This window comes from Pogona vitticeps, chromosome 4 (genome assembly GCF_051106095.1).
Source record: "Pogona vitticeps strain Pit_001003342236 chromosome 4, PviZW2.1, whole genome shotgun sequence".
Lineage (NCBI taxonomy): Eukaryota > Metazoa > Chordata > Lepidosauria > Squamata > Agamidae > Pogona > Pogona vitticeps.
In genome coordinates this window covers 100836282-100862182 of record NC_135786.1, presented here as the reverse complement: position 1 = coordinate 100862182, position 25901 = coordinate 100836282, and the positions used below count along the sequence as shown (strand labels likewise).

The following is a 25901-nucleotide window of genomic DNA, read 5'->3' as shown; positions in this document are numbered from 1 at the left end:
TACAAAGGTAAGCCAGAGACTGAATGGCACTCATAGCCACAGAACAGTTGTGCTCCATTTGCTCAAGAGGATTCAGGCCCTTTCTATAGTCAAATATATTGGGCATTTTTCATAACTTCTACAAACCAGATTGTGGAAGGTCTTTCACAGAATGTAGTGACCCTGCGGATGATTATCAACAATCCACTAACTGCCATTTGCCGGTTGGTTCAAATCATGTTCTCTTTTGCTAATTTAGGAATGCCATCTCTTATGGATTAGGCATTCACTAAATAAATAATCATTGCAAAATGTATTAAAAAGAGGTTTAAGAAATAAAGTTTATAAGCTTCTTATGCTTTCATCTTCTCATTTTGCCTGGTCTTCAAATAAACTTTTGCCAAACAGACTGTGGCTACTAGTGTTGTGCCGGCCACAATCTGTCGTACCTGGAAAATTATTGAGGCTTTCTTCCACTAGCTCTGCAAAACAAGGCCAGTTTCATCAAACCATAGGGAGACAAAGAGGTCATAGTTAAAGTGAAACATTAACACAGTACAAGTGAATGTTGAAAAGAGCTTGGCAAAGTTAATTGTGGGGGTTACAGTCACCAGAACCAACAATTCTGAGAACTAGAGTAAAAAAGAATATCTTGCCAAGCTCTGCTTTAAAGTATCTACAATAGAAAGGGCCATATGAAGCCTTTGTTTGTTGATCTCTAGCACTGACAATCAGCACAATCACGGCACAAAACTGTTAATTACAGAAGCTACCTGGATCTATCTTGGGTAACTGTGTGCATAAATACATTTGACTATGCAAAGCTTGCTTTAAAATAACCTTCTGAGAATGTAGACAGTGAGTGCTAGTCACCTGTGCAAATATTTGACAGACTCTTGATATTTAACATCAGCACTTGACATCCAGAGGTTGTGCAATAGCAGTTGACATACTGGATATCTCATAATTGGCATGCCACATCAGTATGTAACAGATATCACTCACGTCTTTGGCAGTATTGGAGAGCTGGCATCCAGGAGCTATCAATGGCTGGCAGTTTTAGATACCCAACAATAAATCATGTCCTAAGCTTCTGTTAAAGGCACCAGCCTCTGTTCTCCTGCCAGCACCTTTAATATCTGCTGCGAGGTGAGTAGTAAGCAGAGATGAGGCCTTCATGATTGTGGCACCCTGCATTTGGGAAGTTCACCCCCAGGGCTTTTCCCAATAACTTCTTGGTTACCTTTTGGCACCAGTTAAAGACCCCTTTTAAAAAGTTCTGATCTTTTAAGAGGAGAGCACTTATTTGATTCATTAACAATTGTTTGTACTGCAATTTATGCTTATTAGCCATTCTGGAAATGTCTCTGCAAGAGCAAATGAAAAGCAATTCACAGTATCTGATAGTGGGCACAGGGACCAGTATCCTGTTCTATTATGCGACTATGGAAGAAAAAAATGCAGAAACTTTCCCCTGACTTTTACAGGTTTCCCTTTGCATGGCCAGTCTCACACTGCTTGCATGATGGGCTCGGTGACAGGGACCACTGGAGCAAGAAAATATTTATGTGGTTGTCTTTCTGCTCTGAATAGGGCATTGCCCATTAGCAGTTATTACAACACTTTCTCATAGATGGTTTAATAAAACACATAGACATATTTTACATTAACTTCATTTGTCCAGACCAATAAGCAGTGGAATATGAGAACTGTATAGCAAATTTTGATTTTGAAAGTCAGCTGCTGATTTTAGAAGTAAAGTGCTGACATTAAAATAGTTGTAGATTCTGAAATGGTTCAAAATGTTGTTTCAGCACACAGCACAGTATCTAGTCCACCTCTTCCACTGATTGAACAGCTTTCCTTGGTGAAAGGAGAGGGAGCAACTCCCCCCCCCCGGGTGGCCTTCAAATCTGATCAGGATGTTTAAGGAATGGTGGGGGTACCACAAAGGAAAGGTGGGGAAAGTTTCATTGCAAAAGTAAAATTCATTAGTGTAGTGTTGGATCTCACCAATATATCTTAGTGAATAAATTAGACAAGTAGATATTATAATACATTTTTTTTACTAATGCAATCTTATAGGTATGTAGTCATAGGTAAGTCTCACTGAATTCAGTGCGATCCACATCTGCAATCTAGTAGGGATGGGAAGCAGTTACTTGGGCAGCCAACTCTTAACTTTCCTAACTAGAACGATCACATGTTGACCATCCTGGAGAATAGGGTTGCAGTGTGACTTGAAGGTATTAAATGGATCTTGACCAGTACCTGCTGGTCTGAAAATATCTGACCTCGGCTTGTCACTTCTAAGTACTACTTGTGCCTCCCACCAACATTGTCCGTCTACTTTGAGAGCCTCTGGTAGTTTAACCTAAAGATTTACATATGTTTCATTCCATCTGCACCATCTGAAGCTTCGGTTTTTTTTTCACCCATCTCCTACAATATTGTTAAGAAATTGCAGTACTAATTCCTGAAATAGTTTACGCAGGAATTTTTATTCTCTTAAATCTTCCAGTGTTAAAGCAACAAGAAAACATTTAGAATGTCCTTTGGTGGAATCTTATTACACTTGCTATAATATGTAAACTGATATTCTTTGATGCCAGCACGTTGCCCATACAGAGAAATCTCTGCACAATTAAATGCAAAGGAAAAGAAAGAAAAGGGAAAAAAAAGAGGATGAACTAAAAATCAACTTCCCCCCTTATCTGATTAAGATTAACGTACATTACTAAATTGTCTGTTAACACAAATTGGCAATAATACAAAAAATCTACGTCTTACGTTAGTCAAGAAAAATAACTTCATTTGAATACAAAAGGATAAATACACTCCCTTTTTTGTCCTATAGCCACTCTTGTACAATAGATGAGCACTGCACTGACTTGGTGCAGTACTGCTAACATATACAAGGGTATGACTGGCTTGAAATTTATTGAGGAGGGACTGGTACACGTGTGCGTTACTAACATCAGACAAAGAAATCGTTCAACCAACAAGGGTTTACAGAGCAACGTTCACTAAAGCACAGTTGGAAGGGGACTGAGGGGCAGAAGCAAGCCAATATGGCAGCTTTGAAACAGATTTCCTTATACCCACAATGCACTGACAGCAAAGAATGCCTCTATTTGGTTGGTCCACACACTGGGAAGAGGTACAGTTGCGCACCAGATTGAAGGAGCCAAGGTTTGGTGGTTTTCGGTCTTTGTGTTTTGTTTTGTTTTGTTTTTGTATTCCTGTCCAGGGGGCGGCGACCAAAACCTTTTCGATCCTGTGAAAGCTTTTGCAGCTGAGGTTGTGAGTAATAGTGATAGTATTGGCAGCTGCTTGCTGAAGCTTGAGCCAGAAAGTAACAGTCTTGACTTGCTGGGTTGTCCACAACGGATAGGTATGGCTTAGTTCTGTTAGGCCTTTTTCAGTCTATATATGTGTGGAGATTTTTACATTCCCCCTTTATTATTTTGTAAAGAACTGGTAGCATTTGCTGGCTACTTCTGTTGTCATTGCTTCCTTTCTTGCTTTTCCTGTAGTACATTCCTTTGAGAACAGTTGAAGTCAATGCCTCCAATGCGGTGTGGCCTAGAATATGAAAAAGCCACTGAGTCCGAATGGAGCAGCCAGTGGTAATAGAAGTATCAGGTGTGATAATGTTAATGCTCCTTGCCCGGAGTTGCAACCTTCTGGATCCATTTCACATCGCCGCTTCTCGCACAGTACACCAGTGTATGCTGGTGGGCACAGGCAGCGTATGTTCTTCTCGCACGTTCCCCCATTCTGGCATATCTGAAGTTCGTTGTCACATACGTTTGCTGCAAGATGGAGCGGGAAGGAAAGAGGAAAGCATAATCAGTGTCAACAAATTGGTTATAAAAGGCAATGAAGGAGAACTAGTTCCACCGGTGATGGGCAGTATCCTGTTGGCGCTCATGTCAGATATGTGTAACTTGCCATGACTAACCGAAACTAATTGATGCGGGGTCAAAGCTACATCTCAGTCACATGCCTAGTTACTTGCTTGACAGGGCAACTGAGATGTACCCTGGCACTTTGTCCATTAGCCACGTCAAGTAACACAAACTTTACACAAACACCAATAGGATTCCATCCACTGCATTCCCTTGGAAGCAATTTCATAAAAGCCAGAGCTTGGAGAATTTACCTGTTTAGACCAGTGGTTCTTAACCTTTGTTACTCAGGTGTTTTTGAACTGCAGCTCCCAGAAGCCAGCAGAGCTGATGGTGAAGGCTTCTGGGAGTTGTAGTCCAAAAACATCTGAGTAACAAAGATTAAGAACCAGTGATTTAGACCATGGTTCATAGAATCATATGACCACGGTGATGTGGTAACACAGTGCTATGACTGTACAGTATAGATACAAGTACTACTCTGCACGGCACTGGCCACACTGACTGGAATTATGTGATCCAAAAAAGTTACTTTTCCAAACTCTGAAAATATATGCGGTTACTCATCAGCAAATAGACCAAAGGCTGCAGCAACAGAATAGGCCAACCAGTCTGGCCATTTCCCTGTACAACTTCGTCTCCCTCAAAAGTGTTAGTTTTAAAATATATAGACCAATTTAGAGCTGAATACCTTTATCCATATGGTGAAAACAAACAAACAAAAACACACAGACAAGAGAAAATCTGGCTGCACAACTAAGTGATCAGATGAGTGCTTTGTTACACAACCATCTGTACTCAGAAATATCGGTGGTAATTAATCCACACATAGAGCTAGCAGTTGCACCCTCCATTACCTTCCCATGTTCAAGTCACCAGGATTATGACCACAGACATAGAAGTGGGGGACAAAGATTACAATATACTAACCATAAAAGGTCTGTGGATGGGTAGTGAATATATGAAAGAGTTTCTGAGAATGCGTCTAGCCACCCTTGCCCTTGTATGCTACTGGGCACCACTTTCCCACCTAACATACAACCAGCACAAGTCTGAAGACACCCTAATGTACAGGAACTCAAGAAGGTGCAGAGGGAGATCCGCTCAATAATGTTAGATATGTGCTTGGCAGGAGCCTGTAGAGTGTAGGGCTAACTAGGTTTCTGTGCTCAGATATCTTTTAATGACCATCCAGTATCCACAGGTACTCATGTATATGGATCACCTGAACTGGGTACTGAACACCTAGGCTAAGGCACCTCAATGGTCTCTTTGATATTACAGGGCACCTGAGGCATGAAGTAGCACATGAGGTGGCAGCTTCCCAGAAAAAATCACTCCTAAATTCAGGAAGAACCAGATGTATTGTCTGCACAGTCCATGATCTTCTGAAATGTTCTGTATCACCTGTATCTTCTAAGAAGAAACCAATCTAGATTGAAGATTTTTCACTTGTGCATTGTGGAGATCAGGTACGGTGAAACACCTGTTCCCTTAACCAAGTCACACAGTCAGAAAAATCATACTATGGTATTTCTGGAACTAAAATATTTTTGTAGGAAGCAAATCATTTTACGCATTTCCTTATGTTGGGGTGGGGAACATGTGGCCCTCTGCTACTCCCATCAGGCACAGCGAAAGGTGAGAGATGATAGGAGTTCTAATCCTGAAGCATCTGTGTGTGTGTGTGTGTGTGTGTGTGTGTGTGTGTGTGTGTGTGTGTGTGTGTGTGTGCGCGTGCGTGCGTGCGTGCATGTGTGCGTGCGTGCATGTGTGCGTGCGGTCATATGTCTCTTACTTATGCCACTAGCTCTTTAGGAGCAGGATACTAGTTCACTTGTCTAGCTGACAAGGCTGATATTCCAGATGTAGAAAGACTGTGACTGCACCACACTGTTTTGGGAGAGCTGCACTAAATGAATGTTCGGAAGGTGTAGAGAAAGCCTGGACAGTGGGATGTGTCCTGAGATCACAGTGCCAGTCTCAGGGTGGAATCCCAACTAACCATGGTGGCTGAGGGCCAGCTGAGCTGACAGCACAGCAGCTGAAACTTGGCTGAGTACAAACCCCTCCTAATCTAGGGATACTGGAGATCACTTAAAACTATCCTCACCGTAGCCAAACTTTGTGCCAGCATAGAAGCTAAGTCCCTTGGGCTGGCAGAGATTTGGATTTGGTGTAACCTAGGTCCTCCCTCAGCCTGCCCCTTCTTAGTCCCCTTTTTGGCTCTTCTTCTGGATGATTCCTCTGGATGATCTTTAAGATCAGAACAGCACAAGGGCGGGTGCCAACAGAAGAGGCTTCTGCCCATTTCAAACCTACGATAGCAGATGCATCTTTGAATTAAGCCAGCGCTGCAGCACTGGAAACAGTGAACATCGCCCATAGAAGGCACTTTCATGAAATAAGGCAAACATTCCTTAACAACAGTAACGCTTTCTGAAGATTTCCCTATAGCGGCTCCCATTCCTTTGGCTAAATGGTTCTCTCTTTGATAGGTCAAGTGTTCTGAGCACCCGTATGATTTCCCAGCAGAGGCAGCTCATGGACAGAGCTGGTGGGGCACCTCAGCCTGGAATCTGAAGGAGGTTCCTGCTCCTGTCTTGGTCATGAGCCACTTACAAATCCAGATATTGCTTGCATTACAATGATTGCTTTGAATTTCAGCTGAAAGCTTTTAGCTGCAGCCCAGTGTACTCTGTTTAGGAGTATGCCCCACTTAGCACAGTGAAACTTAAATTCTGAGAGGAAACACGCACAGGGTTTTGCTATCAATACTGTTCCCAGTTAAACTGACACAAGTGTCATTAGAATATGTTGTGATTTATACTTGTTTAATTTGTTGTTGATTTAAAGGATCACAGTAATTTTACATGGGTATGTGGGTATGTACAGATGTAATGTTCCTGATTACAGACATGATCAAGCATGGAATCAGTGTGTCTGTATAGAGTGGCTATGTATAATTATTATTAAACTGGAGTTCTTAATTATTTCAATCACATTAAAGGCAGAACTTGTACATAACATAAGACATTATTGCCTGACATTCAAGACATTTTTCTGGAAACATAAAGATATTAAGAGATTAGAGATCTTTAGGTTGAGAAATCTTATGTGCAAAAGACAAATTAAAAGCATAAGTGGGATACAGCACAGCAAAATGAACATGCAGATGGATGACTTGTGACTAAGCAGATCTAGAAAGAAATGGCACAACTTTGTTTTTTAAAAAAGATCACTTCTACATTATATACAGTATATGTATATTTTAAATATACAAAGGACCCAGATGAAAATTTATGGCTAAAATCATGTGGCACAGTTAAGCAAATGGTGGACCTTTTGGAAGCAAATTGCAGTTAGTTAAGAAATCCCTGCGGGCCTTATCTGTTACAGGCTGAGTCACAAGACTTGGCATGCAACAGACAGTGCCTATGGATATTTCTTAACCTACGGCAATTTGCATGGAAAACTTACACCATTTTTCATAACTGTGCACCAGGATTTCAGCCATGGAGAAGTACAACAGAGAATTTCAGAAGATCTATCAAGAACCACTTAGAATATAAATTAATTAAAACTATACCACCTTAATCTTTAGATGTATTTCAATATATTTCCTTATTCTTTTAAATCACTGTTTCCCAACCTGTAGGTCATGACTCCCACGGGGATCACAGAGTGTTTTCTTGGAGTGTGTGTGTCATGGATTGCCTTATATGTGTTGTCACCCTTGTTAAATAATTTCTTCCTTGACCTTTCAGAGCAGGGTATTAAAGTTAGCATATTATGAGAAACAGGCCCTTGGGGGGGGGGAGAGAGAGAAGGAAGCTCCTACTTTATGAGAAGACATGATGTTACCTCATTAAATATGCTTTTTAATGCAAATATAGTGGAGGTGGGGTCGCAGGTTACTTGGCTAACATAGAAGGGGGGGTAACAACTCAAAAAAGGTTGGGAACCACTGTTTTAAATGTTGCCCACTCTTCCTCCTCTACATCCGTTGCCCTACCCATCTCCAGTCCTTTATTCTTTATAAGACTAAATCCAAAATTAGTCCAAACATGAGTGCACCCACCGAAGTCGAGGGAAACTAAAATTATTTATGACTAAAACATACCATTCTTTTAATGGATCTGCTTCAGATAGGGCTAATGTGGGATTCAGTTTATAGTCTGAAACAGGCTAAATATTTAAAAACCTCAACCAAAAAGCTCCCGTATTCTTCTTTCTCAGAGGGAAGGCACAGGGGTTGTAGGTAGAATGTCCTGGATTTAGTCCCTTCCAGTTTTAGTTAGAACCTTAGGCAACAGACCTCAGAAGGATGCCGGAGAACTGCTACAGTCAGAAAGAACCAGTTTCTGACATTGTTCTTTCATTCATCTTTTTTCTTGCAGCTACCTCCATCACATTCACTTCCCATGCTCTCCTTATTCCACCTTTTCTATTCCCTTCATTTTATTCCTTCTCTTGTTATCTCTCTCAATCTGGTACCACTTTCTCTTTCCCAAACTTAATATAACAGCAATACTAACCCTTTTGTTGCAGATGTGAACACACCGAAGATTAGATGGAAGATCGAACAATAGGCAGCCAGGGAGGACTTGTTCTGATAATTGCAAATTTGCAAATGGAGGTCTTTATGAACAATTTTGATGAGAGGATATTAGCACTCATTCATTACAGCGGTGGCGGGGGGGGTGTGTGAATACAAATACCATAGCAAAATTACCAGAGTTTGTAGGCTGATGGATAAGACCAAATACTTAGAAGTGATTTACATATTACCACATGAGTGACACGAAATTCAGAAGTTGGACAATGATTGAATGTTAGGTAATGAAAGATTCAAGGAATGGACTGGGGTTGGTAGAAAGGACCTCCTTTATAGACATAACTGAAGAAAAACAGTGCCCTGAAAGTATCCTTGACATTCAATGCTTTGGAACCAAGGTCTAGATTATTACTATTGTATTTGTGAAATGAGTTGTATTAGCATAGTACACATTTTAAAGATGTCACTCTGTCTGACAACAATTCAGTAGAACTGGGAGATGTTATGAAAGCTATCCATTTATCCCTCTAGATAATTCTGCCTTTGTACATATCTAAGACAGTTCCTCACAAAAATCTGCTATTTACAAAACAGATCTTAATAATACACATTCTACAGACCCATAGCTTAACTGTGCATACAAGTGCCGCTATTATCCACAGCCCCTAACTCAAAAATGTTCTACTTAAAAACTGCCAATTCTAACCACAGGTTATGTATCCATATTTAATGGAAGTTCCTTAAAGACTAGCAGCTTAATCATGATGAGTGAACCTTATTTAAATGACCAGAGGTTGCACAGCAGCTATGCCTGGTGAACCTGCTTCTCTTACAATTGTCTAGAAAAGCATGGCCTTTGTTTCTGACGTATAGTTGACTTCTAACTCTGGGAATGCAAATGAGTCGCATAATAATGTACTTCCACTTCCTCTCCATCATGCCGTGCCATAATTAATATGAGGGCAACCAACAGGCACCACATAAACATGTTCCTCCTTCGTCACCTTCCTCTGTGATAACTTTCACAGTGCTAATGTATTTTTTATGACCCATTGACACAACATTGAAATGCATCCACAGTTCCTGATCTGTAAATGTCACAACTGCATATTAAGTTGTAATAAATGTTGCTTGCTCAGGGAATTATGATGATGATGACCATATGTCTGCATTTTAGTCTTCTTTAATATAGCACACAAGATGAGCCTAATTGGGCATATTTATGTGGCAAATATAAACCAAGAGGAATAATAAACCATAAAGAAAATCTGATGAGATTTTCAAGACTGGGAGATTTTTTTTGCAAATAATAACAGAAATAAACAGAGCATAATAACAAAACAAGCCGGTTCAGATATTTATAATTTCTGAAGCCCACATTTACTTGTCTGGAACTCTTCAAGTGGATTCAAACCCATCACATAACAATTATACAGATACAAAAGCCCTGTTTCAGTTAAATATCAGTTTGCTGTCCTCAGCAGCCATCTGGAGGTTTCTCTACTTCCTGTTTTAAATACTGGGGCAGCAGCGAGAGGAAGCGTCTGTGCCACCCATACTGATCAGTGCTCGATTTAAATAGCTGAGTTGAAATCTGTAATTAATTAAATTCCCCTCAAAAACAAAACAAAACAAAACCCTAAGTAAGATCTTGTGCCTGTTTAGGCCCTGGAAAATAAATTAGAATTTCCCCCAAGTTTGCCCATTTTCATGGCTAATACATTTTATTTCAGTTTTTTTTTAAGTTTCAAATAATGTTTAACTTGTATTTTCTCTTTCAAGGAAGAAAGGCAACTCCAGACGGCCTGCAGCCATCATGGGCTGAACTAGTCCAGAACTATCCAGAAATTAGTGAAAAATCCAAATGAGAAGTGGCAACAGTTTTCCATTTGTGGGTGCTGGTGGTAGGGGGCCCATACCCTGCTTCAGTGAAAAATTTCTCATGGGCTACAAGAAGGGGGAAACAATGCTCTTAGTAGGGGAAGGGAGGCAGGGGCTCAAATAGCCTTGGCTTTCCTATATCCCATGGGTCATGTTTTGCTGAACTGTTCTAAGGAGTACATGAGCCTTGTCTATGGGGTTTCAGAGCCCCACTATCCCATAATAATAGAAAATTTTAAGAAACCTGTTATCAAAATTTTGGGAGATGCATCTTAATCATTGGTGCAGTTATTTATACATTTGCTGGTATGATGACAATTGTCATGATGTCCCACAAGAAAGCAACTTTCTGACAAAGAGCCCCTGCTAGAAAGGTGGAGGCTGTACGTGTGAGCCCAAACACGGAAGACATTACGTGTATAACCTCCATAGTTACAAGAGAGTTTCCGCTATAGTTTCTTTTGCATGAGAGAAGTGATGACAAAGAGGAGATAAGGCTACCATATTCACTCAGTCTTTTCCTGAGCCTGAATTCTATACTTTGTACATTTCCAAATGATTACACTGATTTAAGTACAAACCACTTTATGCCTAAGTGGAAAAGCTTCATAAGCTATATCCTTTTTGAGGCTCTGCCTTGAAGTGAGGCAGCTTTCTGAGCTTTTAAGGCATGCTTGGCGGACTGTATAGCTTTGAGGTGGGGCAAGGAATAGTTTAAATAGCCAAAATAAAACACTTGGAGGAGGAAGTAAAACAAATTGTAGGCATTAGGTATCTATGACTGATAGAAGGTAAATATACAGGCAAAACATTTATGTTTTGTTGCTGCTATATGGTGATGACCTATACTTTTAACTGATAAAGCTTGTTTTTGAGTTTAAACAGCAAGTCTCCATATGGAAACTAAACATTTAAACACACACACATGTGCACACATATGTACATGTTTCTATTGTAATCTTTGCAGTATTTTGGTTAAACTGGTCTGTCAATTATATCCTCCAATGAAATGCATTCCTTCCTACATGACTGAACTTATACCATCTCTAAATAAGAAGGGACACAAGTGACATTTGAATAAATAGGCAAGTTTTCTGAGGATTTTCCACTGTGAAATGTTCATGACAGACCAGCAGAGATGAAAGGTCATACCATAAAGACCAAGAAGACCATCCACATAAAATCTCTAACAGCTGTACAACAGTACAACGCTGCACTGCAAAATGTTTTTTTTTAAGGTAGCTACCTAGTTGTATCTTCTGGATCCCCACTAAAGAAGCTTTGCAGCATTTTTTGAGTACCAGAAGAAGTTACTCTGTAGCCATACGTCACCACTAAATGCTATAACTTCAGGCTTGTCTGTCAGATCTCATTGAATTCTTGTAAGAATGGAAGACCTTTGGGGGATAGAAAGCAACCATCTTTGTCTCAGGCTTGATTGGCTTAATTGTCTCGATAAACATCCTCATAGTCTTTGCTATAATTTTCTCTACTTCCTTTCCTCTGCTAGCATCATCTCTATTTCTTGTGTTATTCTGTAATCTTCCACTGCTCCTTCCACTTGATCCTGGAACTGATATGCCACTGAAGATTTTAGGAACTGCTGTTATCTGCCTTGTAATTTTTTAAAAAATTAACAGAATTAAAAGGCTACACTGGTTCTGAATATCACTGTTCATCAACAAAATGAAAAAATGTTCTGGCTCTCATTCCTATAGGGACCTTCTTATTGATATCCCAACCTGCCAAAGTAAGTTGAGCCTGACAGGAAAGGTGCTAATCTTTCCAACTAGATCTCTGCCTTATTACCATCGGTACCAAACCATCTGTGTTAATTTGCAGAGTTCCATTCATAGTCAGTAAATGGCTGCAGCAATGGGAAGAACCCACTGAAATTCTGGAGTGATTCTCCCTCATCAGCGTGATGCTTGGTCCTATTAACCATCTGGAGAATGATACAGCTGAAATAACCTGGGCAAGAGTAAGTACAGACATGACAGAAATACTGCCTAGAAGCATCTGTTCATACATAGCGGGGGACAGAGATCATGGTTGACACTTGTTATAGTCACAGAAACTGTCTTGCACTAATCTAGAATACTTGGTATAATTGTGATCATGAATTAAGGATGGGCTCCTCAAGCCTATTTCTGTTACACATTAATTTCACATGTGTTGCGGTGGTTGAAGGATGGCTTTTAAAGTTTTATGTCCTTTAATAAGCAGAAAGAAAGAAAGAAAGAAAGAAAGAAAGAAAGAAAGAAAGAAAGAAAGAAAGAAAGAAAGAAAGAAAGAAAGAAAGAAAGAAAGAAAGAAAGAAAGAAAGGCTGGCCCATGTGTTCCTTGCAAGAACTTTTATAGTTCTAGCAAGGAATACATGGGGGAAGCCATTTTTTTAAAAAGTATAATCTTCCTGAGGCTGACAGCACACCATTGTGTTCTGTTACTTTACTTCCACAAGGGAATTTGTAGACCTGTTTTGAATATACCAGCCATGCTGCCAGCTGGTCTTTCTGATCTGTGTGGTGTGGACTGGGTTTATTAACTTCAGAATGTGGAAAGACCAAATTCTTCAGACAGACATAACCACAAATGAAAATGGAGGTCCTAGTCTGTCATGACTATATCCTGTCTTTCAGCAGACAATGTCTGTCATCTTATGATGCAGAACATGCTGTGGAAGCAGCTGTTCTTAGCCATCAAACATCTATAATATCTGGTGTGTGGCTTGTACTGTTGCATTCACGGATCACTTGACATTAATAGACTGAAAGAACACACAAACATGGTGAGAAATTTCTCAATTTTTTTTTACTCCCCAAACACATTTCAGTTGCTAACAGAGAATTAATACTCTTGAGTAAAGCTAGACTTTTCCCCAAAGTGGTAGTCAAGAGAATGGCAAAATTTTCTGAGGGTCAAGATCTCCTTTAAAAACACACACACAAATAGAACTTTATCCACAAAGAACCATTCATTTCCTATTTATAGTGTTATTAATAAATGCAGATTTAGGAGAGAGGGAGAGAACGAGAACAAAAGAAACTCCACCTTGACCACTGTTCCATTAGGGACATTTAGCAGTGGAACAGCCTGCAGACTATGAAATAATGGTGTGGTGGCGGCAGGGAGAGATGTATAAAGGGAAGTATAAACTCATATTCAGCATTCCACAAAATGATGACTGAGGACTCTGCCTCAATAGAAATCATAATCTCACATCATAGAGTCATTTTGACAGGCCTGATAGAGGATAACATGAGATTGCTTTCTAAAATGGACCAAATTGAAAATAAATCCAGGATTAGTCATTTTAGAATTACTGGCGTTCCAGAGGAGATAGAGTCTTTCAATCTCTCTTCATCAGGGGAAACCAAGTAACTAAGCTTGTAGAATTGTCTGATTTAGATCAAGCATTTTCAGGAAGAAGATTCTTAAGGGTAAGAAGGAATCCTCCGCTCCATCCTGTTATAAGCTCTTGTGATTCCTTTGGATAGCAGGCCACTCATAATAAAGTTCCCCAAAGCATCCAGAGTTACTTGAGGGGGTAGAAACAATTGAATTGGAGAAGACAGTGGAAAGCCATAAATGTAACAATCGGTTTCAGAGACATGAGGCCAATAATGAAAAGCTGAAGCAGCTATGCACGTTTTTGTAGAGATCTTAAAAAAGAAGAGAGGATTGCTGTTTTCAAATGGGATAACAGGCTTCCATAATGAAGGAGACTCATTTTTTCCTCTACAGCTTCAGGTTGGATTACATATATATAAAACTCAGCAAGGTGTCGGCTGTAACTATAATGATGGGCATAGTGGGGGTGGGGGGTGGGGGTTGGGTTAAAGCAAAGATTTCATTTGCTGCTTCTCCTGCACCTAGAAGCATTTAAAAACAAGAGGAAGGGGAGTGTGTTTTGCTTGGTGCAGTAAGTTTGCACAGAGGGCTTCTTGGCAGCCCTGGCCCTACTTTTTGGCAAAGTGAGGTGGCTGCCTCAGGTAGCAAATGTCAGGGCAAGGAGATGGTCAGGCTGGTTGACAGAGCTAGATGCAGGGGGCTGCCTGCCTTTTGCTCCCTAAGCTAGCCTGCTGTCCTCAGCTACAGCAGACATGTTAGGAATAGTACAAGTGAGGTGAGAACATATAAGGTAACAGAGAGAAAATATTCACTGTGTCTTCTAAATGGGCGAAAAACTTGGTATCCTTATTATTTATAACATTGCTGCTAGCCCACTCCCTTATAGTGGGCATTTGCTCAGGAACAGTTCTAAAAAAATTGCTTCCATCAGCATGGTAGCATGCAACTCAGCACTGGATATGCAAGCTGATCCCTTTGATTATTGTGAAATTATTCAGTATGGGAATAGCCAGTCCTTTCCTCGGGAACAGTGAGGTGGCCATGTCAAATAACAAATCTGGGATGTCATGAAAAGGCAGCACATTCTTATTTGTTATTTTTTAGGTGCCAGAATCACTTGGCGAAGTATAAATCCTACATAGGGGTGGAAAAGTAACTTGTTAAATTCCCTGTTTCCACTGACTTTGAATATGACATCTCTAATAGGCTTTCAGTGGCCTTTCCCTTTGAGAAGCAAAACTTAGTCACAAGCACAAAAAAACTTCCTAGTTTTAAAGAAAGATGCACACAACCCACATAGTTGTTGTGGATTTTTCGGGCTCTTTGGCCATGTTTTGAAGGTTGTTCTTCCCGACGTTTCACCAGTTTCTGTGGCCGGGATCTTCAGAGGACTGGAGTAGGAACTCTGTCCATGCTCTGTTGCTGTTTGTTGAATAGTTGAGTATTTGTAGCTGTGGGAACAGCTTTTGTCCTTTTTTTGGAGATAGGGTGATCAGTGTGTTTTTGTTGTGGATGTGGCAACTTCGACCCAAAGGAAAAACTAAATCAGTGAATGGAGCATGGAAAGACCATGAATATGAACAATAACTTTTCAGGTGAAAAACCCCTCAGAAGAGTGAAGCAGTATAAATGCTTGCCGTGTAGAAAGTTCTTCAGCCAAAGCAGTCAACTTAGTACACATCAAAAAACTCACACAGGGGAGAAACCATATAAAATGCATGGAATGTGGAAAGAATTTCAATCTATTCTATTTCAAAATACTGAAGTACTGGACAACACCAGCAAGCATTATGTTAGACTGCACAGGGAAGCCATTGAAATCCATAAACATCAGCAGGGCTTCAACAAAAAAGAAGAAAACCTAAAACTTAACAATGCCTGGATCCCAGCACTGAAAAATACAGCCTGCAGAAGGTCAATGAACTCTACCCAGCCACAAGGACCTGGGATCATTGCACAAAAAAGACCAGCTAAAGACACCCATCAACCACAGTGACAGATAATCTCTCCCCTTATCACAACAATACATCCACAACAAAAACACACTGATCACCCTATCTCCAAAAAAGAACAAAAATTATTCCCACAGCTACAAATACTCAACTATCCAACAAACAGCAATAGAGCATGGACAGAGTTCCTACCCCAGTCCTCTGAAGATCCCGGCCACAGAAACTGGTGAAACATCAGGAAGAACAACCTTCAAAACACGGCCAAAGAGCCCGAAAAACCCACAATAACCATAAGATCCTGGCTGTGAAAGCCTTCGAGAACCCACATAGTGCTTCGGATTCTCAAATCAAGTGGCAGGGAATTCAGTTTCACACAATTCTGCAGTTGTACAACTTGTGTAATTTTGCATTCTTCTATTTTGTGGGGGAAATGGGCATTTTTGTGTACAATGTTATTCCCAGCAATGGGCGAAATTGATGAATCAGTTTTCCTCCTGGTCAGGAGAAGGCTATTGCAGTTCCTCATTCTCCCATACAAGCACAAGATGAGCAAAGATTTAAATACTACTGCATTTAAATACTTGGCTTGGGTGAGCATCCCTTTGTGGAGGAGGGAATGGGGTGGGATATGGGATTATACTGCAGGCCTGGGCCTATAGTATGATCATGGAGTACATAGCATCACAGCCAGCAGTGACAGGTTTCTCTGGGCCTTTGAAAATTATCCTGGACTCTGTAGTCATACACACTGGGATTGTTGTTAAAGAATGATATTTGCTCAATACTACACTTGTAAGTCTTATATCTTCCTTAAAGGACAAATTTGTTCTGGCTGGGCTCCACGTATATATTGCAGTATCTGTTTGGGGGCGGGATGGGGGGGGGACCTCAGCCTTACACATTTTAATAAGTAGATTAGAATGGATCCAAAGAAGTAGCCGAGTCTGTTATGTACATTTTCATGTGAGACACCTGCTGTGCATAGCAAAATGCTTAAGAAAATGCTTTGAACGGAATTATTCCACATTTGGCTAGCTCAAGGAGAACCCTTTGGATTTGGATTTCACACAATGAGAAAGATATTAGATTTCTCTCTGGATTATCCATGCCAATTAAAAACTTTAATTGCCTCTTCTCATTAGTTATGTTAGTACTGGAAAAAAAATCATTGAAAGTTGATTCTTTTCTTTTCCTTCGGTAGCTTAGCCAAAGTGACTTGATTATTTTGACAATTTGTACAGAAATCTATTCTTAGAAGTAACATTTCAAATTGTTAAACAGAAAATTATACAAAAATCTGGATTGCAATAGATATGTTAATAGGAACCCTAACAATAATGTCATGAGCAGCATGAAAATTACTTCAGGTGCTAGCAATTAGATTTTACAGGAGAAACCTGCAGCCAACCCTAGTATAACCATCAAGGAAAAGGACAAGATTGTGCATACATATATGTACATTGAAATATATATCGGGATACTAATGTCACACTTCTATATGATCATTGGGGGGGCATCTAGTTTTTAAACCTACTCCAGCTTTCCAAGGTGGTTGCTCCTCTTAGCTTTTGATTAGTTTTACGTTTATTGTTTTCTGAACTAAGATAAAATAGTCCACGTGCATGGTGTTCAGTATAAAAGTACATGTTCTGTGGTTTGTGACCTGTGACAAGGTGTTAAATGTATTGCAACCATGTATCTAGTTCTCCTCTGCCTTTGTCAACAAATGCTACTTACCCCTACGCCTGATTTTACCCGGCTGTGCATATTTCAGGGATGGCACAAGTTATTTTGGAGGTACAGTCAAAGGGAAAAATGGCACCCCCATCTAGTTTCTCAAACAGAAACCCAAGAGACTGGCAACAGAACTCTATTTCAACACTGACAATAGGGCAACATTTTGCATTGCACTGAATAGTTTAGGTGGTGCAGGCAGGCTGTGGGGCACACACAGCTTCAAGACTACTCCATGGCCCCCCCAGTCATCCTACAGCGGCTGCCTTGTTTTATGTAATGGTAAGACAGCCTGGCATTTCTTTGCCTCACTCCACATCATAGATTATGGCTGGCCAGACACAGGAAACCCAAAATATAACATTTTACTGGCCAGCTTTACTTGATGTTATAGAAAGAGAAGCGATGAACTAGTCCTGTCTCTGATGGCAACACTCTGTGGTACCAATGTCTACTTCTTCTAGTCCAAAATTCCTTGATTTAAATGGAGATGCTCAGATTAGGGATGGTCTGCTGTAGAGATATTTCAAAACTAGATCACATGAGATATCAAGCTGCTCAGCTGCAGCAGTTTTTTAATTGATGTCTTAAGTGATAGGTATAGATTAAAAAAGACAAACTTCCATGCATACACACACACACACACACACACACACACACACACAGTATATACACAAACATACATCAAGCCATTCACTTGCTTCTCACCATGTAATCTATAGCAATGTAACATGATAGGCATCGAAGTGAATGTGTTATGTATTTTGATATTTGCAGTCCATGCAGCAGATTCCCTCCAAGGGGGCTAATAAAATCCACACTTTTCTTAGCAGGTCCCCAACTCATGCAGAGAGAGTTTTAAATGGTACACCTTAGTTGGGGAACTGATTATGCCAATGTTAATGTGCATCCCAATGATACTATCTCTTTTATCCAAGTAAGGTACAATATAAAATACCTGCCATTTCTCTATGTCTGTACTTTTGTCATATTGATTTCTTATTATTAATCCCTAAATTAAGTTTTATTTATAAATTAGTGACAATTATGGGACAGGGGCAAGACGGTTATGTTTCAAGAAGCATGTATCTTCCCCTTTGATTTCTGCACAATTGGTTGAAATTGTGTTTTGGGAGGCAAATACATCAGGTTTTCCTTTTCTTACTCTGAACCAGCATTATGGGGAAAGATCAATTACCCAGTGATTCCATTATGCAGGCTCTGATTATATTTAGAGATGAAACAAATTTTCCACTTAGAATGTGCATATTGTACTCAGTGCATCTGAATGCTTGAGCAAATATATGAATTGCATCTCATAACTCTTGTGAAGTCTGATAAAATGCCAGCATTTGACAGTTCATTATTTGCCCTTCATCATGTCAACTGGACTAGCCATCAGAGGTGTATAAATTATAACCACCCAATAATAGATGGATAAAGCAAAAGCAGCAATAACTGTAGACGTACATGCAACCACCCAAGCAATGTACGTAGGTAATGCACTAATTATTTGGTTCCGCATACATGGAAAAATTACCTTGTTACGTAGGGTAAAATTACTTCAAATCTAAAAATTTATTTCCAGCACAATAAACTGCACAAACCATAATAAATTATAGAACTGCAAGGCAAGACATTTATCTAGTTTGACCTCAACCATAGCATTAATACCAAAATGGTTTAGCATCTTAATTTATATTATAATTCAGTTATGACAAGCCACACATAACAGGCATGTCAAGCCAGTTGTAACCACAAGAAATGACTTTACTGATACATACCTAGTATGTGCAACACCAAAAGATGAGAATCAAATCACATCTTTGACAAGCTAATCTCTGGAAGAACTTTGGCCCAAGAAGGTTCTGTCCTTCAGTAATACAACTCACTGTCTCAACCACCTCAGACTGGTGTAAGTCGTGTGTGCTTGGGTGAGATGCAAAAGTGTGTGGATGGGTTTGTACATGATTGGTTGTCCAACAGAGGCATTTCTTATAAAAGTTACTCAAAATTAAGTTTGTCAGGCTTCACTGGGCTCCTTCATCTATTAAAACAGTGGTCCCCAACCTTGGGCCTCCAGATATTATTGGACTTCAACTCCCAGAAATCCTGGCCAGCAGAGGTGGTGATGAAGGCTTCTGGGAGTTGTAGTCCAAGAACATCTGGAGGCCCAAGGTTGGGGACCACTGTATTAAAAGACTCACAAAGAAACAACAGTTTCTTCCTTATCACAGTGCTGTTGGAAGCTCCAAAGTATAGGGGCAGGGCTATTTGCACAGGTCCTTTCCACCTGGTTCTCACCTTCATTTTAGTTAGGTGATAACTGAATGGAAAAGGTCCACAGGAGTCTACAGTTCAAAATGTTACTATGGCAGTATGGGAAAACACCAGAAGGGAGGTAGTCCCGTGTTACTGCAATACATTTATAACAGACATTTTCAGACAAACAAATTCAAGGTTATGTCATAGAGAAGTGGCAACATCCAGCGGTGCATGACCAACTTTGCTTCCTAAATGTATCAAAAGTGAAAGTCAGAATTTGGTTTCAACACTCCTCCCTGCCCGCCCTGCACTAAATCAAGGCATACAGACACAGGTGTGTCCTTGGTTTTGAAGGTGAAGGAGATTCTGAAAGCATGAGTCTCCATCTTTTTGCACAGATTATTTGAGGATGGTTAGGGACTCCAGGAACCACAAAAATGGAGGCAATCACATGCATTAAAAATTGAGCCAGGCTTGGGCTGGCAAGCCTTGAAGAAATTAGAAAAAAAATGCAGGGGCCAGACAAAAATTACAATATCACCTCTATTAACCAGGCTAACAGGTGAAAGTAGATTTACAATCACAATGTTGCATATATGCCATTTTAAAAATATGTATATCTGCCTCATGTGGGGAAAAAGGTTCATACTTTATTGCTGAGCCGTCACACCAGTGTTATAAAATTCATGATGAAAATAAATAATCTCTTTATTGGAAATATCTCTCACACATACAGTAGTGCCTCTTTAAAATATGGTAGGATATGGAAGATTTACACATTTCCTTATATCTTCAGTGAAAGAGCTTTCATTAAGAAGCAAAGGGATTTTTCTTTTAATATAGAATCAACATCAGTGTTCTGCCTTCTCAAGCAATTACAGTCAAGTCTTAAGGTTATAATGTTCCAACACACACATTAATAGTACAAATTTGTTTCTAGTTTAGTCAGATCACATTAAAAGGATTATGGACTCTGATGTAAAAGACAGAATGATTTAGGTATTAAAATTTTACACAAAACAAAGATTACAGGTTCAGAAACGTGTCAGTGCAACTTGGAGAAATTCAGATTTCCCACTGAACTACATCAGGACATGTTTCTGTATTATTATTGTGAACTAATCATATTGATCATTTAAATCAAACTAAAGCTTAACCAGACAAGGTGACAGAGATGCAGAAACTGTTATCCCAACACTTCACAAATAGCAACCTCTCTCTCTCAGTCTCTCTCTGTGTAGATTTAGTAGGGGTACCATACTATAGTCTTGATCTAAATTCTTCCTGCTCCTGCCCCACTCATAGTTGGCATTTGCAAACATTTAATGCTCCCCACACATGTCCATCACCAACTCTTTTTTGGCCCTCACTCTACTTTCCAGCATTACAAGATTTAATTTGCCGTTATTTCAAGTATCAATGTCAAAGCCTTGAATTGTGAAAATAACCACTTGAATTGCATAGTTTCTAGTATTACAGCACAGTTATGTTCCCTGACTGGAGTTTTAAAATGTGAAGTGTGCATTTAAACACTCATGAAAGGAAATTAACAAACGAGGGATGCCTACTTTATCTTAGTATCTGTATGAGAATGTACAAAGGGAGTTATTTTATGGCAGTACTGGTGAAGATAAAGCCTCTGGTAGTAATTTACCTGGTAGGTGCCTGTTGCATAGCAACCAGCTATGGAGAAAAGGCCTCTAGCTGCCATTACTGGGACTGGGTTCGAAAAGAGGGAAAGATGCTGGGAAAAGAGGTACAAAAGAAGAAGAGACAAAGGAAAGCAGGCAGGAAGATATACGAAGGAGATGGGAGAGTAGAGGCAGATTTCTGATGAGGGCACAGAAGGGCAAATGCTTGGGAAACCCACCAGGACAGATGCCAAGATTATTTTATTTATTGACATGTCTATGTTATAAATGTAAGTACATAGCTCTGAAAGGAGTAGATTCAGGCTAGGACTCTGCAGTGGCTTTCACAATCTTGTCAATTGCTTCTGCACACACTTCTTGGTACTGTAATGTTCTGTTAGGGTCCTTCCTCCAAAAACATTTGGAGGAAGGAAGATGGCAGTCATCACAGTCACCCAGCCCAGAGGTTTGCTTTCAGTAATCTTCCTGTAAAAGAAAGTGGTGGTGGAGGAGTTGTGTCACTGCGACAACCTCATTGTGCCACAAACACAAGTGTTTGTTTCCTTTTAAAAAGCCTAGCTGCAAGGAAGGCACAATTTCTCCCTGCCATTTGTTTTCGTTCCTGCCTGTCTCCATTGTCTAGTCAGTATCCAGGTGATTCACTTATCCACAATCTGAAAATATTAAATATATTAAAATAAACACACACACACACACACACACACACACACACACACACACACACACACACACACACACACACACACACACACACACACACACACACACACACACACACACACACACACACACACACACACACACACACACACACGGCATTCGCAAAATAGCATTCCATGTTTTTCAACATCCATGAGTGGGGGGGCTTGGACCCAATCCCCCATCCCCTGTGGATACGGGGAGTCCTACTGTATTTTGAATACATTCCTTGGGGAGAAACCTGAACAGCAACAGTTGGGATGTATAAAATAAAAGACTTTGTGCTTTGCCCTAGTATTTGAAACTTGAAAAATGTGTATGGCCAATGTGTATGTCTTTTGGAAGATACGTTTTGACTTTTGGGTCAATAATTCTGGTGTGCTGACTGATACAAGCCTAATAAAGATGGCCCCCCTTCCCCTAAGTCTCCAGTGTACTGAAGTCAAATTCTGAAAAAGTTTGCATTAAATTGCTATATTTGGGTTGATATTCGGCATTCCAAGTTCTGAACATATAGCACAATTCTACTTACCTCAAAGTAAGTTCTGCTTAATTGAATGCCACTGGCTCTCTGGTAAGGGTGCATAAAATTACAACCTCAGTAATTTTGTCCTTATGGCTATATGAAATTTATACAACTCCAGGGCTATTACTAAGAACTTAGTAATTGATTGAACGGTCTCACCCTGAAATAGTGCTTTTGTTTTACTCTTTGTGTTTAGTCTTAGTCTGGGGTTTCTTGAGACTGAAGGATCCCTACTACTAGTCTGGGATGATGGTGGAGGAGGAAAGGCTACATATGATAAAACTAATTCTTTTGCTCCCTTAAAACCCATATTTTTAACAGGAAAAAAAAACCCAATCACCGACATTATAATTAATAAGAGTATTGGTTCAAGGACACTTTTTAATCTTTTAGATTAAAGAGAAGTTCATTTCAAATAGCAGAATGGATAATCATCATTATCTTAGAACCTGCGGAGCTGGAAGGGACCCTATGGATCATCAAGTCCAGCTCCTGTCGAGGAGGCACAGTGGGGAAACGAACTCCCAACCTCTAGCTCTGCAGCCAGATGCCTAAACCACTGAGCTACCCAGCAGTTCTCTGCCCAATGTACTCCAGTGCAACATCCTATTAACATAATACCCTGCTGAATCATCTCATATACAAATAACTGGATGCTGAAAAACAAACAAACCAGGACCTCTGTTTTCTGCCTGTCTGGGGTAAGTGGGAGAGTACACATGTTTGCATTCATAGTTGGAATTGTCTGTCTATATCTGCAAAAACCTCACTCTTTTGCTTCATATGTGTAATGTGAGGCACCACTCTACATACATTTCTGTTCAAAGCAATTAAGCTTTACTAGGTTTATAGGGTTTAACTCCAAGGTAGGTGTTAAGAGAGGTGTAGCCTTAAGTGGTTTTTCACACTGTCACCGACATTCCTTTATGACTGAAGTGACCTTGAAAAAGAATATAAATTCATAAAATAATGTGAAATACACACAATTGTATAACATTGATAAAATACATGCAATTGCATTCAGTTGCAATTCTATATCCACTTATTCTGAGTAGACACATACAAGATTGCATAATAACGAGCTTTCATGCTTCCAACAGCTTTGGTCACTTGGGATACTCTACATGTTTAATTCCTTGAACACATGTTGTACTTGTGTGCTTTAACTGTAGTCTGTAGCTTGGCTCACTTCCTTGAATTCCCTGCTCTGTGTTTTTTGCTCATGATTTCTCATGTCCTCTATATTAAAAAAGGAAATATTGTCTGCTTATTTATTTAAAACATTTTACCCTGCCTTTCTCCTAAAAAAAATGCAAGGTGGCTTACATAATTAAGAACAAAATATTACAAGCTAAAAACAGTTTTGTTGTTGTTGTTGTTGTTTAGTCGTTAAGTCGTGTCCAACTCTTTGTGACCCCATGGGCCAGAGCACACCAAGACAAAAACAGTAAGTTATTCAAATATTTAAAATGAATTAAATAGACATATTCAAAATGTGAGGTAAAAGCATTACTAAAACAGATTTAAAAGCAACAAAAATGCAAATCATTCCATTTTAAAACCTCTCTTAGACAGCTGACTACTAAGGAAAAGCCTGCCAGAAGAGGAATGTCTTCTGTGCATCTGATTTATATACTATACACGCATGGTTTTTAATTGTGGCATATCTGTAGTCTGGATTGTATATATTAAGACATGATAAATGTTGTGCAGAATTTGTGTTATTCAGTGGTAAAAAAGCTCTTGTGAAACAAAACTGGAGGTGAAAATAGACACTACAAACTGGAAAAGTTTCCTTTTTGGATTACAACTTCCATTGGGTATGCTGCACAGAGGAATCTGGGAATTTTTAATAAAAAAAGCAGAGATTCTTACATGTAGGCACGCCAAGTTTAGGTAATGCTGGTTCAGAGAAGACCTTATGGGACTTTTATAAGCACACTCATTATTTTATGTCCAGCTCTTGACTACCATTACAGTGTTCCATCCTGAACTGCTGTGAACAGGTTACTACAGTGGTTCCCTGTATGACGATGATAATCTGTTCCAGGAAAATCGCTGTTAAGCGAAATTGCTGTAATGCGAAAAACAATTCCTCATTGGAATGCATTGAACCTTGTTTAATGCATTCCAATGGGGAAATTACCTAGTCGTCCAGCAAAGATCGCCCATAGGGGAAGCCATTTTCTGAGCACTGATCAGCTGTTAAAATGGCTGCCCTACAAAGCATGAGTCCGGAAAACACAGGGCAGCCATTTGCAGAGCTGGAAAAATCATCGTTTTGCGAACAAACAGTTATAGCAATCTCAAAAAAGTCATCGTCATGCAATTTTGTTGTTCTGCGGGGTCATTGTCATGCAGGGCACCACTGTATAGATTATCTTGTTAATAAACTATTAGTAAGTAGCCAGGGAGATTAAGAAGGGCCAGTTCAACAATTATCATTTCTTCCCCTCTTATGTGTGATGGATATGTAGGAATTGTAGAGGACAGGTATGTTCTAGGACACATTCCCATTTCGCACTGAGACCGAACAAGCTGATGATGCTCCATATAAGCATATTGTGAATGCTAGTATATGTCTCAGTCAGAACCCTCTGCTGCATGCTGGGATTTTCAACAGAGGATTCTATGTGGAAAGGGATCTATGTGGGAAGGTACCATGGGTCTTTCCCTGGTTTTACAGCCTAATTCACAGTGGATAGGCCTGTGTGAGATTTGAGGAAGGGGTGGAGAGTAAAGGGTGGGGTATAACCTATTGGCTTAGTTTGTGTTACTCCTGGAAACCACTGGGTAGCAGCCGCCTTTTCCTTTCCCATCCTTAGCCTGGAAGAAAGGTCCTTTGCCTTCTGAAACCTCAAACGGTGTTTCTTTTGAGTTGACATTTTTAGAAGTCTCACTGTGTGACACATGCAACAATTTTTTTTTTAAAAAGTTTTTTAGTCTACCAAAAAAAACACACACATCCCTAGTGCCCTCTAGAGGGTGTGAGATACACCTTGGCCATGCACTGCCCCATAGCACCTCTGTCCCTGACTAATTTTGATTTATTTTGTGTTTATTTAAATAGGCTGCTATGGTGGGATCAGCAGGACTAGGCCTTTGCAATAGAAGACAAATATTTGGAATGTGGGTGTGGAGCAGGAGCAGATCCAACCCTCCACAGGCTATAGATGAGCATATGTGATCCTTGGACCTCTGGAGGTTGTCTACCTCATCTAGCCTGACACAGCTACACAGTAAAATGTCAAAGGTTTTCCTTTCAACTCTTTAAAACTCTCAACTGATTTTTTTTGAACCATGGTATTAGCTAGTCCCTTGTCCCTTATTTACCAGTTTCAGTACTGGGTTTATATATTGCCATAATTTCACCTCCCCCCCCCCCCGCCAGCT

At 39.9% G+C, this 25901-nt stretch overlaps 1 protein-coding gene across 9 annotated transcripts in view; it reads right to left on the bottom strand.

Annotated features, from left to right (window-relative positions):
- Positions 1–2461: 2461 nt before the first annotated feature.
- NTNG1 (netrin G1) overlaps positions 2462–25901 on the bottom strand; it is a 314667-nt gene continuing 291227 nt past the window's right edge. For all 9 annotated transcript variants that reach the window (XM_078391824.1, XM_020784658.3, XM_020784655.3 and 6 more), the window contains one exon: positions 2462–3794. In XM_078391824.1, the coding sequence (XP_078247950.1) occupies positions 3565–3794 (230 nt within the window). In that variant the 3' untranslated portion in view covers positions 2462–3564. The remainder of the gene's footprint in view (positions 3795–25901) is intronic.